The sequence below is a fragment of the Talpa occidentalis genome, unplaced genomic scaffold (assembly GCF_014898055.3).
Source record: "Talpa occidentalis isolate TD23 unplaced genomic scaffold, MPIMG_talOcc4v2.1 talOcc4.9, whole genome shotgun sequence".
In the NCBI taxonomy this organism is placed as follows: domain Eukaryota; kingdom Metazoa; phylum Chordata; class Mammalia; order Eulipotyphla; family Talpidae; genus Talpa; species Talpa occidentalis.
The window spans coordinates 60,326,069-60,340,030 of NW_023605305.1; the positions used below are offsets into that span (position 1 = coordinate 60,326,069).

A 13,962-nucleotide genomic window follows, 5' to 3' on the forward strand; every position below is an offset into this window, starting at 1 on the left:
GAAAGATATAGGAATTTTCTTTCGTGTAGTGAAGTAGCTAAACACTTCATGAACAAGTGTGTGAGGTTACTCTCTTCCTGATCTGTCTGAAAATAGGTTAGATTTCTATCTACCTAGATGTGAGTATTACTACTTAAAGTATAAACACTGAGGAACATAGTGGTGAAAGGTCACCTCCATGCAAGAATTGGATGGTAAAAGCCCACATAAAGTAATAGTCAAAGGGGTGCTATATCAACGCTTTGTAATCCCTAACATATATACCCATCACCTGGAGAGCTTGTTAAAATTCAGTGGTTTGGGGTGGGGCCTGAGACTATGCATTCCTAATAAGCTCACAGGGGATGCCAGGTAGCTGGTCCCCTGACTACACTTTGAGTAGCAAGATTAGATCTCATATACTACAGACCTCATAATACCTCATCTGGGTGCTCATTACATTTATATAAGAGAAAATTTGAAACGGGAACCTGAAAATTTTCAGACATAAATCAGGTAAGTTACATGAAATGATTTAGAAAAGATTCACTATGAGGATTCTTATTATAGAGCTTGTTATAATAAATTATTTTTTAAATTACCTTAAAAAACAATAATTAGCTTTTCTTTTTTTTTTTTTTAATAGAGGCATGTTTTATTTATTTATTTGTTTGTTTTTTGTTTATACATGCACTGGGTACAGTCAGAAGCGAGGGGAGGGTGAGAGAATTCACCAGAGCCAGAGCGGGGAGCAGAGCAGGCAGAAGGACCGAAGTACACTGCTGAGGGGAGCAGCGGGCGGCAGGAGAGGTCTGCGCGCCATGTGGGACCCTCCTCCGGTGGCCAGGGAGCAGCTGGGGATCGAACCAGCACCACAGAGGCCGTGGACAGCTTTACAACCCAGCGCTCAACCGCTGCGCCACCGGGGAGGCCCAATAATTACCTTTTCTTAAAGGTTCGAGTCGCGTAAAGGAGCAAGAGATAATAAAGTTTGCTGTGGCACTTACTAATCAATGGGACCTGTGGGTGGACCATAGCAATCATTTTGTTTACTTCCTTTTTTTAAAAAGATTTATTTATTTATTTATACAAGAACTGGGGTACAGGCCAGAGGCACAGGAGGGAGAGAGCAGGGAGCAAAACAGGCAGATGGACAGAAAACACTGCTGAAGGGAGTAGCAGGCGAGATAGGAGAGGTCTGCCGCGCCATGTGGATATCTCCCTGGCTGGCCGGGAATCTAACCCGGGCTGCAGAGGGTGCGGATAGCTTCACAGCGCTGCGCTCAATCCACTGCACCACCAGGGAGGTGCCTGTTTTGTTTACTTCTTATTAAAAACTGGATTTGACTGAATAATAGCCTATAGATTGAGAATATAGCAAGCATCATTCTGAGGGGATTGCTGGTGGCAAATTCTGCTCTCTGGTTTATTCGAAGTGTTGCTAATTCTCTGCTTTACAGGCTTCATTCATTTATCCAATCTATCAGTATTTCTTTACTGAGTATTCAGTATGTGCTCGGCAATGTTGCAGATAATGAGGGCATAGCAGAGGAGAAGACAGCCACTGCTCATGGAGTGTATATTTTAGAAGGCAGGCAATAACAGCAGGTAGTGGTATGAAGAAAGGAAAGCAGAACTATAGATTATAGGATGATGGATGAGAACAGTTATCTTATTGGAACAAAGATCTGAATGTTGAGGATTATTTGGTTTTATGAACCAAACTGATAGATATTTCACACTTTATTAACAACAGTTATTATTAACAGTTTCCTTCTATTTTGTATCCCATGTAAACTTAGTAGCCACATCCCTTCCCTGAATTAGGTTGTGTAATAAGGGGTTAGGATAAGGTACATGAGAGATTTTTCAGGTCCGTTCTGATTATTTTTTTATTATGATTTTTTAATTTCAATACATGCCCAGGATATCAGATCTTAAAATACAAGCATAATATTTATGATGAAAGAGGCCAGTGGATATATGAAAACTCATATCCTGAAATCAGATTTAGGTTGAAATTTTAATCTACAGACTTACTATCTATGTGGCCCTGGGCAAGTCCCTTAACTTTTTAAAATTCTCAGTTTCCATCTGTACAAAGGCAGGGACATGCTATCTTGCATATTTTTTTTTTTTTTTAAAGATTTATTTATTTATTTATTTATTTATTTATACATACAAGCACTGGGTACAGTCAGAAGTGAGGGAGGGTGAAAGAATTCACCAGAGCCAGAGCGGGGAGCAGAGCAGGCAGAAGGACCGAAGCACACTGCTGAGGGGAGCAGCGGGTGGCAGGAGAGGTCTGCGCGCCATGTGGGACCCTCCTTCGGTGGCTGGGGAGCAGCCGGGGATCGAACTGGCACAGCAGAGGCTGCGGGCAGCTTCGCAACCCAGCGCTCAACCGCTGCGCCACCGGGGAGGCCTATCTTGCATATTTTAGAGAAAAGTAATTTTAAAAAATAGGTACACAGTAGGTACTCAAACAATCGTTGCTGTACTTTTTTCATATATATGAAACACCACTCACAGTATTTGACCCAATGTAGGCTCCTGCCAGTTGGTCCTCCCACACCCCCCCCACATTCTTTTTTCCTGCATTATCAGTTGCTGTGCAATTTTTCATTTGTACAGATAAACATGAGTTGATGGTATGTACATTTTTGCTTGATAGAATTTCATAGGACTCATTTCATCAGTGCATGATTAGCTTCAAAGCTTCAAATCTAACCCAGTTTTGAGATAACTGGGAAACGAAACTAAGTGGAGGAACAAATGCAGCATTGTAAGAGAAGCAAAAGTCAGCTTGAGGTTGTCTGATGTTTTTAAACTAACATCATCTTTAATCTCCTATGCCCTTCTTCCCAGATAATAAGAGCTGTGCACTAAAAGTGCTGAGATAAACTAATGGGGAACAGGATACTACACAAGACATTTGAAAGAGCCCATGTAATTTACTGCATGTCTGGTTTGTTTTACTTTCCAAAGCCTTCCTGTTGCTCAAAGAAATTTGTCTCCTCTGGCAACCTTCAGCCCTCTTTTGGCTGGGGAGTCCTGAAAAAGCATGAGGGCAGGTAGACAGATGTAAAGCTCTCGCAGTGAGGAGTTAGCACAGGCCTTGCTTCCTGAGGCATAAACAAAAGTATCTTTTAGGACTTGTTAGAGAGAACTGTCCCAAATGTAGGCAACCGACATGCTGCTGGTGCATTCAGATACCCCGAACTTCCAACATGTTCTGAAGGTAATTTACATGAGTGAACTACTAAAAGCCTCCCACTCAATGAACTGTACCCCTGGGGAAAAGCAATGCAGGCCTGGATCAGTGTGGGAACAACATAAGGTGTTCTCTGTGCCAAAAAGGGGATTGGGCTAGATGGAAAATCCCCAAAAAGGGCCATCTGGCAGCATAAATTATCCATTTTAAATGGCTGGTGTGAGTTAATGACACCAAAGTCACCACGAACATGTACAACATCCTTCAGTTGAGTTTTAATGTCCCCTCAGGCCCTCTTTCAATTATGACTTTCTATGTCAAATATGGCCAAAAGTAAATTTACCCACCCCCATGCACACATACCATGAAACTGCATTTTTCTTTAATGAAATCGGGATAGAGAATGGAGAATTGGTCAGAAATATACTTGTGGGGCCTTCTCTATGAAATTATATACATGTATATATAATTAAAATAGATCTATTTGGAATATATATAGATAGATATCTCCAAAAAGTATTCCGTCATTAAACTTTAGCAATTTAAAGACTGCAAAGGATGTAAGTATTCAGATGTTAAAACTTAAGTTCATTTGAATCATAAGGTGCAGATAAGAATAGGAATTACTCTGAATAAAAATCATTAGATCAAAGCATTCTAAATTCAACCCCAACCTAATGTCCCCAAATATACACAAAAGAAATTTAGTCAAGGACCCACGGAACAGATACATGATGGAGAAGGCCCATGGACATCAACACAATGAGGCAGCTTCAATATATGCAAAAAGGTACCGGTATAATACTCAAGCATAAATATACCAAACCTGTATCTTTTGATTCTCACTTTCACTGAAGCAGGTAAACTGGCTCAGACTCTACAGTATAAGCTTTTAAAGGGTTCAAAGAAGTTTTTGCCTCTTTTAATTTTTTAATAGCACATAAAGTTTTCATTGGCACTATCCTGAGGTCGTGCTGATGATGCAGTTAACAGCAATGCGTAGTCAGCACTTTCATTTAAGCCTGGGTTTATTTCTTATCCACTTTAGGCAAACTGGCAGGAATTTAAGTGTGGAGTGAAACTGATGTGTGACCTTTATAGAAAACCCCACCACACCTTGAGTGCTATGTTGGTAATAATCAGAAATAGGTGGCACTAGAGGCTAATATTCCCACGCTTCCACTTCCAAAATCACTCAAAATGATCTTCTGATATGTCTGTTTCCCGTTCCCAATTATAAACTCTTTGAAAGTAGGTGCTAGAGCCTTCTCATTCATTCTTGAGTTCCCAGAACCAGGTATAGTTGTCTCATCAGAGGCGTTCTCAATGAAGATGGTTGATGAGTGAATGAACAAATGAATGAATTCAGTGAGAGGAAGATTGGTTAGCAAAGTGAAGACTTTCCATTTTAGCCATGGGAGCAAGATAAGGTCTGAGATTTTGTTTTGCTTTGAATTTAATTACCATACAGAAAAACTGCCTGGAGGTAGCAAGAGAGAGTTAATCACACATGTAGAGATTCCTGTAATCAGGATACAGAAAAGTCCCTTCATCCCATCCCCCCCTCAACCTCCCTCACGCTATTCCTTAAGGGTCACACCCCCTGCAGTTAGTGTTTTGATAAATTAAGAGAAGAGAATGGAGTTAAGATTTGAAGATGAAGGAAGAGGCTATTTCAGAGATTTTCTTGGTGCTTGTCTCTTCTTGTAGGGAATTAACCTCAGGCATTGGTTAGGTAGAAAAATTTTTTCCAAACTTACTCTGTGCTGGGTATAATTCTTAGACGGTTATGTATGCTACATCATTTACTTCTCAAGAGCACTGAAAAAGCTGTATTATTGGCAGACTACTAAAATCCGGGACACTTGGGCTCAGAGAGATTTGTAATTTGCCACAGATCACACAGCCAGCAGGAGTCAGGGCCAAGACTATAGTCTATCTGGTTGATTCCACAGTTCCTACTCTGTCCTCTATGTCCATCTGACTTTGCATATTGAGGAAAGTCCTGGAGAAGACTCCCCTTGTACACATGAAGCTTAGACATGAGAAAGGTTTCAAGATTCAGGAGCCAAAACTAGCCTGCCCCACGAGGTTGGACCAGCAGGCATCAACTGTTCAGTTTACTAAAGACGGAGGTAAAGAGAGCTGTTCCATTTAAACAGAAAAGCAATCATGATATCCAGTAATAGGAAAAAATATTTAAAGTATCCTTATGAAAATCCAAGTATAGACAGTGATACAGGTGGCCATTCTCCTTTCTAAGGCTATAAACCTAGTTGAAAAAGTTGATCGATTTTTTTTTTTTAATTTTTTTTTATAGAGGCATGCTTTATTTATTTATTTATTTGTTTGTTTGTTTTGTTTATACATGCACTGGGTACAGTCAGAAGCGCGGGAGGGTGAGAGAATTCACCAGAGCCAGAGCGGGGAGCAGAGCAGGCAGAGGGACCGAAGTACACTGCTGAGGGGAGCAGCGGGCGGCAGAAGAGGTCTGCGCGCCATGTGGGACCCTCCTCCAGTGGCCGGGGAGCAGCCGGGGATCGAACCGGCGCCACAGAGGCTGCGGGCAGCTTCGCAACCCAGTGCTCAACCGCTGCGCCACCGGGGAGGCCCCCGATTTTTTTTTTTTTATGATTAAAAGATAAGTTTTTAAAAAGCGATCCAGGGCCTCCCTGGTGGCGCAATGGGTTAAGACACAGCATTATGAAGCTATCTGCAGCCACTGCAGCATGAGTTCAATTCCCGGCCAGGGAGCTAACCCACATGGCACAGTAGCCCTCTCCTGCCTTGCCTGCTACTCCTCAGCCGCATATTTCAGTAGATTTGCCTGTTCTGGGCCTCCCCGGTGGTGCACAGCGGTTGAGCACTGGGTTGCGAAGCTGCCCGCAGCTTCTGCAGTGCCGCTTTGATCCCCGGCTGCCAGGCAAGGGTCCCACATGGCACGCAGCCCTCTCCTGCCGCCCGCTGCTCCCCTCAGCAATGTATTTCGTCAATCTGCCTGTTCTGCACTTCGCTCTGGCTCTGGTGAATTATCTCACCTTCCCGCGCTTCTGACTGTACCCAGTGCTTGTATAAATAAATAAATCAATCTTTAAAAAAAAAAAAGATTTGCCTGTTCTGCTCCCCACTCTGTCTCTGGTGAATCATCTCACCCCCCCATCTCTGGCCTGCACCCCAGCTCTTATATGCATAAATAAATCAATCTCTGGAAAAAAATAATAAAAATAAAAAGTGATCCTAAAAAAACAGTGAGTACAAAAACAAAAGCAAAGGCAAAGAGAATGCTGGATTGCAGTGTAGGTAAAAACCTGTGAGAGTGTAAAATCAGACACCATCCTTACAGTCTTTCATGTCAGTGGGATGGCTGTTCTCTGCAGTCAGAATCAGATAAACATTCACATTGAAAAAAATCAACTGCGTTAAGTACCCATTTTTCGCTCGTAGGCCGGGCCTGGTCCCAAGCAAGTGGACCAACGACAGCCAGTGCCCACTCACCCGCCCCGCTTACCTGGCTCCACTTCATGCCAGCCGCTCGACTGGCTGCCGCTGCCCGGGGAGCGCCCTTGGCCTGTGTAAAATGGCTCTTCACCAGGACTGTCCATTTCATCCTCCACAGACTTGAGGCGCTTTGTGGAGCTGAAATAACAAACGCGTACATGTTTAAAGGCAATCCAAACCACCTTTCTCTTGGACGTTGCGTCTCTGGTTGAAAGAAAGCCAAGGGAGGAAGCAATTGAGTAACTCAGTGTAGTTCTAGGGCTCATTTTAGGCTCCCATTCAGTTGAGTGAGTCACTGGATGTAAAACAAAGTCTGGGGTCTGTGCTGTTCCAAGTGTCTGATTTTTATTGTCACTCACGTTGCTGCTGCTGCCACATCCTGTTCCTTTTTCCTTTGAGGAACTGGTGGCTGGCTTCGGCTTCTGTCTCCACCTGCAAGTCATGGTAAGCCCTTATTCTGTGTCTCCTCAGGGAGTAGACAGGCACAGACATCCACAATGCCCCTAAATACCAACTGCATCCTCCTGGCACCCCAGAAGGATAAAAACCAGCGTATGGGACCCTTCACGAAAAGCTTAGATTGCTTTGTTTTGTCATGTTTTCTCATCTTCCATTTGGATTGTTCATTCAAAAAATATTTACTGCACAGTTACAACAGTACAGGTAGTGATCTAGATGCTAGAGATAAAACTGAACAAAGGAGAGATACATCAGGGGAGCAAATGCACTTTCCTGTGAAAATAGGGACATGGAAAAAACAGTGATGCAATGACTACCCTTCCACAAAGAGGTTACCAATATGAACTTTTGTCCCATTGAGGTAGGGCTTTTTGGGGGGGTGTAGTGGTATGGTTGGGAAATTTCCAGACTGTACCCCATTTTCCTCAGTTGAAGGACTGAGTTATTCTCTCATTTTGAGGCTTCACAAGTGAAAAGGCAGTGTCTTAATAGGTTATGTCACTATCTTACTACCATAATGATGAGATCGTGAGAGTGCTGGTTGGAAAGTCTCTTCCTCAGGAGTGTTGGTATACAGTATTTTTAATATGTATTCATTCATCAAACACTTTCAGGCACTATGCTAAATGCTGGGATACAGTAATGAATCAGACATGGTGCCAGTCTCTATGGGTTTCACAGTCTAGTGGCTAGAGACAGAGGAAAAAAAAATTGTACAGAAGAAAAATGTAGGCATTAGGATGGAACTACATATAGGACAACCTGGAAAAGGGAATCAACATATATGCTGGAGGCTGAAAAGGCTTCCCAGAAGAGATGGTTCCTTAGCTGTCTGGAAGAGTAGTGTCAAGGATATAAGGTGAAAGGGAGGAAAAAAAGAAGCGGGGGAGGGGAGAGGAGGAAGGGGCAAAGGTAGGCTGTTGGTCAGTGGATGCACCACTCAGGACCCACTGTAGATTAAACACTTAATTCAAAAAGGGCACCTGCACCCCTATGTTTATTGCAGCACTATTTACAATAGCTAAGCTTTGGAAGCAACCCAAATGCCCAAAAATAGATGACTGGATCAAGAAGATGTGGTACATATACACCATGGAATATTACTCAGCAATCAAAAAGATAAACTTATGCAATTTGCAGCAACATGGATGGAGTTGGAAGGCATCATGCTCAGGGAAATAAACCAGAAAGAAAAAGATGGTCTCACTCATAGCAGGAATCTAGAAAACTTAAATAAGGGACCAGGAAAAAGATTAATTATAATAAAGAAAAAATCAAAATCAATAAGCAACTATAAACCAGAGACACACTATGGGGAGGGAGGAGGGATTAGGGTCAAAATAAGGGGGGTGGGAATTGTATGGGGAATATAACCAAGATGAAAATGCATACATTGTGCAAAAATGAAAAATGATGTAAAAATATATAAAATAAAATAAAATAAAGTAAAGTAAATTAAAGTAAAATAAAATAAGGTAAAATAAAAACATGTCGGGGCCTCCCCGATGGCGCAGCGGTTGAGCGCTGGGTTTCGAAGCTGCACGCAGCCTCTGCAGCGCCGGTTCGATCCCGGCCACTGGGTGAGGGTCCCACAAGGCGCACAGACCTCTCCTGCCGCCCACTGCTCCCCTCAGCAGTGTACTTCGTCAGTCTGCCTGCTCTGCTCTCCACTCTGATTCTGGTGAATTCTCTCGCCCTTCTGCGCTTGACTGTACCCAGTGCTTGTATAAATAAATAAACAAACAAACAAACAAACAAACAAATAAATAAATAACATGTCTTTATCAATTGGCATAGTGTCACTGTCTCAAGTCCCACAAGCTTCCCCCCATCTTGCCACCCTATCTTTGCTCCAGGACACCCTCATAATCCAAAAACTAAAGGGTTAACGTCTGGCACATAAGGGGCGTTATAGGACTTGGCCGAGCCCTACAGCAGAGAGGCTTCTGTTCTAATTGCCATATTGATGTCACACAGGTTACTGGGCATTTTAAACATCACTCCCAGGAGGGAGGTGAGCAGCAGCATCATGAGTCCACAGTGACACATGCAGAGAATGGCCAGATGTTTGGTGTGGTTGAAGTTGACTGAGGGACCTAGTGAAAGACGGGGGTGGCCAAGATCTTGCAAGTCTGGACTGTCCGCCAGGCAACGAGATTCCCCGGAAAAGGCTAACAGGGAGTGATATCATATCATGTTCTAGAAAGGTCATCCTGACAGATGTGCAGATGATGAATTTAGAAAAGCGAAGGGAAAAGAAGAGATTGGAACCTAGAGCCAGGGAGACAGCTAAGGCTACTGCAGGATCTGAATTTTAAAATGTGGAGGCTCCAATTCAGGCAAGAAATTTTAATTCTAAAGTTGACACCTTTGAGCCTATAAATTCTGCTCTCATTAAAGCCAGGCCACAAGAAGGCAACATAACAGTATCATGTTCACTTAATATCGAAAGGAAATGCCTTTAATAGTTTAATGTTCTCTGCTTGGCATTCTTTGATTTTAGATGAAAAATAGCCAACTGAAGAATTTTTCTAAATTTTATATAAAATTTAGTCAAAGTCCTTTATAAAAGGATATACACTTAAAAATCCTTTCAATATATAAAACCAGAAAAAAAGTGGTCTCTGAATGAATTTACAATCCTTTTTTTTAGAATGTGCAGATTATATAGCCAAGTGCTTCCCCTTCTTGCCTTGGCAGCCAGGAAACTCAAGGCTAAATATAAGGCATGATTCCTGGTTCAGATTCTTGATATAACAGTATCTCCTGTCTTTCCATTTGATTTCTGTTCTCTTTGTATATTTAATATTAGCTGCTATATTTTAGAATTGAAAGACTAATTTGGAAACTGGACGTTTACAAGTTGGAAAAAAAGTATCCCCCTTATGGTTTCTTTTTTTTTTTTTTTTTTTTTTTTTTTTTTTTTTTTTTAAAGATTTATTTATTATTTACTTATTTATACAAGCACTGGGTAAGTCAGAAGCGCGGGAGGGTGAGAGAATTCACCAGGGCCAGAGCGGGGAGCAGAGCAGGCAGAAGGACCAAAGTACACTGCTGAGGGGAGCAGCGGGCGGCAGAAGGGGCCTGCGCGCCATGTGGGACCCTCCTCTGGTGGCCGGGGAGCAGCCGGGGATCGAACTGGCACTGCAGAGGTTGCTGGCAGCTTCGCAACCCAGCACTCAACCGCTGCGCCACCGGGGAGGCCCCCCTTATGGTTTCTGGCAAATACAACTCAAGACCTGTATGTCCTGAGGGGACTGTGAGATCTGTGGGGGAAGGGGAAAGAACTATCTTTTTTTTTGCTTTTCAATCTCTAGAGCTACCACAGTGTCTGGCTAATAACAAATGCCCCAAAATTGCTGAACTGGACTACCGATTTGCAAACAACGACAGGCATACCTGTGACAAGGATTTACCTAGATGTCATGGTTCAATGATGTCTGATCCAAAAGGGCAAGTCCATTGCTCATCATTCTCGTATTATTACTATCTTTCTAAGGCTCTTAATGTCCTTGGTATGTCCTCTGATCAGATGCAAATACCCTATGTACTTAAAAATCCTAAAGGCAAGTGTCTGTATTTATTAGCTGGCACCTTAATTTGAAAGGAAGGATTTTCACAGGATAAATGTTTGGAGGGTATGTTCAGGAGAGAAAAAGATGCAGGAGTGAAGAAAGTTAGAAATGCCAGGATGTACAGGTGGAGGGTGTCCAGGACAAAGTTCACTGGTTTCACAAACTCAACAGTTTGTTTACCTTGATGAATGAAGTTCACTGGCATAAGAAACTATATTTTATTCCAATTTTATACTACCCCTTCTATGATTTTGGAGATGTTTATTTATTAAAGTTATAGAACCAACAATTAATGCCTGTTAATGTCTTTTATTTATTCTTTTTAAAATTTAGAAACAAATCAGGCTCTGATTGGCTTCTTATTTTTGATATCCTAACACACTGATTCTATTCTCCTAGAAACATTTAAGAAAAAAAAAAAAGACAGTACCATTAAGACTTCTACAAAAGAAGAAAAATGTTTTTCTAAGGAAAGATGCACCAACTCTTATGTGTGGAATTTATTCTAGTGTTCCTAGCAATTCTACCCAGAAATCAAGGTAAAGCTACTACCTTCATCCTAGATATTTGCTTAATTCCTACTATGTGCAAAGTTCAGAAGCCTTGCCTTACCCACAAAACTGAAATATACCTCTTTGTTCACTGACCATGAACTAAAAAGGATCTATCTCCATCACTCGATTGCAAAGCTCCTATTACTTAAATATCTACAGCACCTATGACAATAATGTTTGTTGCTGAAGAGTTCAACACTGTCATTTAAGGAATTCACAGCTCAGATGGGTTGGCAAGACAAGTACCTACTTCAGTAATGGTAAAAACAACTCACAACGGTAAATGCTGAGTGTGCAGGAAAAATAAATATATTAGAGTTCCCTTTTGGGGAATAACCTATCTTTCAGCTATTGTTCCTTACTGAAAGAGTCAGCCCCATTCCAAAGTAGATTCTGTGTGAAAACAGCATATTTTTTAAGGTCCAACAGACCTGAGTTTGAATGTAGATACTACCAGTTGCTAGGTCTGAGATTTTGGGCAATTTACTTGACTTCTCAGAGTTCTGGGTTGATTCACTAGAAAATGACAACACTGAATATGCTAAATAATTGTTGTCAGGGCCTCCTTGGTAGCACAGGGGGATGAGTGCAGTGCTGTGAAGCTGTGCGCAGCCTCTGTAGCACGGGTTCGATTCCCACATGGCGTGGCAGACCTCTCCTGTCGCGCCCGCTGTTCCCCTCAGCAGTGTATTTCGGTACTTTGCCTGTTCTGCTCCTTGCTCTGTGTTTGGTGAATCCTCTCACCCTCTGGCGCCTCTTGCCTGTACCCCAGCTCTTGTATAAAAATAAATAGATCTTTAAAAAAAAACTATCATGAATATTAAGTCATAATAGGTATGTAAAGCACCTAGTACAGTGCCTGTTACATAGTCAGTGACCAATTAATATTGGCATCACATGAGCAAGTTTCCAGTGTTGATTGATTGATGAACTTTTCTATATGTAAATATGAGGTATTCTTCTGGGCATATTTTCTAAACTGTACATAGATAATTCTGCTGAGTCTATATATTTAAAGTATGATTAAAAAAAAATACCATCCTAGCAGAGACTAATGAGAGTAAAACAAACATATTACTGAGTTATTAACTACTGATGCTGTTTATAATTAGCTCTTTATCAGGGTTTGTTATTTGCAGGCTACGAGAAAGACATTGGCCATTTACATGACATTAATAACCAGGTTTCCACTCAAAGAGTCACAACAAAAGGCAACAAAACAGCTGGAGAAGTGTGTGAAAGGATGGGGGTGGTGAGGAGCACTATTGGGGACGTGTTTATGGTACAAGCACTGCACACATATGAAAAACAAACAGCCCATCAACTTTTAAATTAATCACTGTCCAAAACTATTTGCAAAGCTTTTTCATATTGACTGAGTGCAGTTACATATAATGCATCTTCCATCAGCAAACAATCAAAATCTAAAAATGTGTTAACACCAGAATGTGTTCACAATCTCATTCTTTTATTATAAATGGACTTTGGATTTTGAGATTTTTTTTTTTCTGAGGAGCCAATACTACAGTGAACTAAGTAAGGGGAACATGGAAACAACATGAAAGTTGATGGCAGGATATTGAGGAAATAAGTATTTCACTGTTTTCAAGGTATTAGTAAAGACTAAGCTGATTTTGTTTTTTCAGTGATGATTGCTAAAATATTTAAACTTAAGGTAAAAATGAGTCTCTACCAAGGTAGATTCTGATAATGTGGCCATCATTTGAAATCATAAAATGTTTTTACTTGCTTTAGGAGGAATATACCTTTGTCAGATATTTTTCTGCAAAGTACACAGACATTAAAGATCGTTCTGCACCATTCTTTTCTTTGATGTCACAGTCCAGTGCTAAAGCCAATTTGTAAAATAATACTGTGGGTTTAATGCCTAATCCCTCTCCCTCTGGTGCAGGTTATCTAGAGACAACAGGATCTTGCAAAATGCTTCATTTTGATTTTGGCTCTGTGTCCTCGAGGGGATCAAGAACCCCGGAATTGTTATCTGCTTGTGCTCTTCCAGCTTTACTTTTTGAAAGGTCTCCTGGTGTAGTGGGGGTGTAATGATCTGACTCCAGCCCGGCATCAGATTTTGCATACACATGTCTAACCTCTTACCAGGATATCAAATAGATCTCATTTCTTAGGGTAACGCCAATAGACTGAAGTTTGAGATCCTTAGGGGCTCAGTAGGAAAGAACTGGGACTGAGCTGGAATATCTGGTGTGGGCATGGGGACTGGGGTGAGGGTCACCAGTGTCAACTTTCTGCTAAACAAGTCAAAAAGCATGCCCTTTTCCCCAGTCAAGTTAATTTCTGGAGAATATGTCATTGTCTCTCCTCCCTCCATGCCTTTGCTCAGAATGCCACTTCCTTTCCATTCCATTTTGCCAGTCTTTACCAACATTTACAGTGAGCGCAAGTCAGTGTTTTCGGATGAAGCCTTCAACTATTTTTAGCAGATGCCACACAATTTAGCTCCCTGCTTCCTAAAGTCTGGTACAGTTCTGCTGCACGTGCATTGCTTTCTCTCTCTGGACGAGACTGAAATTCTGTCGGGGCTGACCTACTTCTCCAGTGTCTTCTACTATGCTAAGCACATTGCTAAGTGCCCAGCAGGCTCCGAGTTGAAATCAAGGCATGTAACTAGGAAGCATAACCTCTTTAAGAGCCACCAATCAAATTA

The 13,962-nt window shown here is 41.6% G+C and overlaps 1 protein-coding gene across 4 annotated transcripts in view; it reads right to left on the minus strand.

Moving 5' to 3' along the window:
• The window catches only part of NFIA (nuclear factor I A), a 365,327-nt gene that overhangs the window by 96,967 nt on the left and 254,398 nt on the right, over window positions 1-13,962 (minus strand). For all 4 annotated transcript variants that reach the window (XM_054691349.1, XM_037498442.2, XM_037498444.2 and 1 more), the window contains exon 6: window positions 6,702-6,829. In XM_054691349.1, the coding sequence (XP_054547324.1) occupies window positions 6,702-6,829 (128 nt within the window). The remainder of the gene's footprint in view (window positions 1-6,701; window positions 6,830-13,962) is intronic.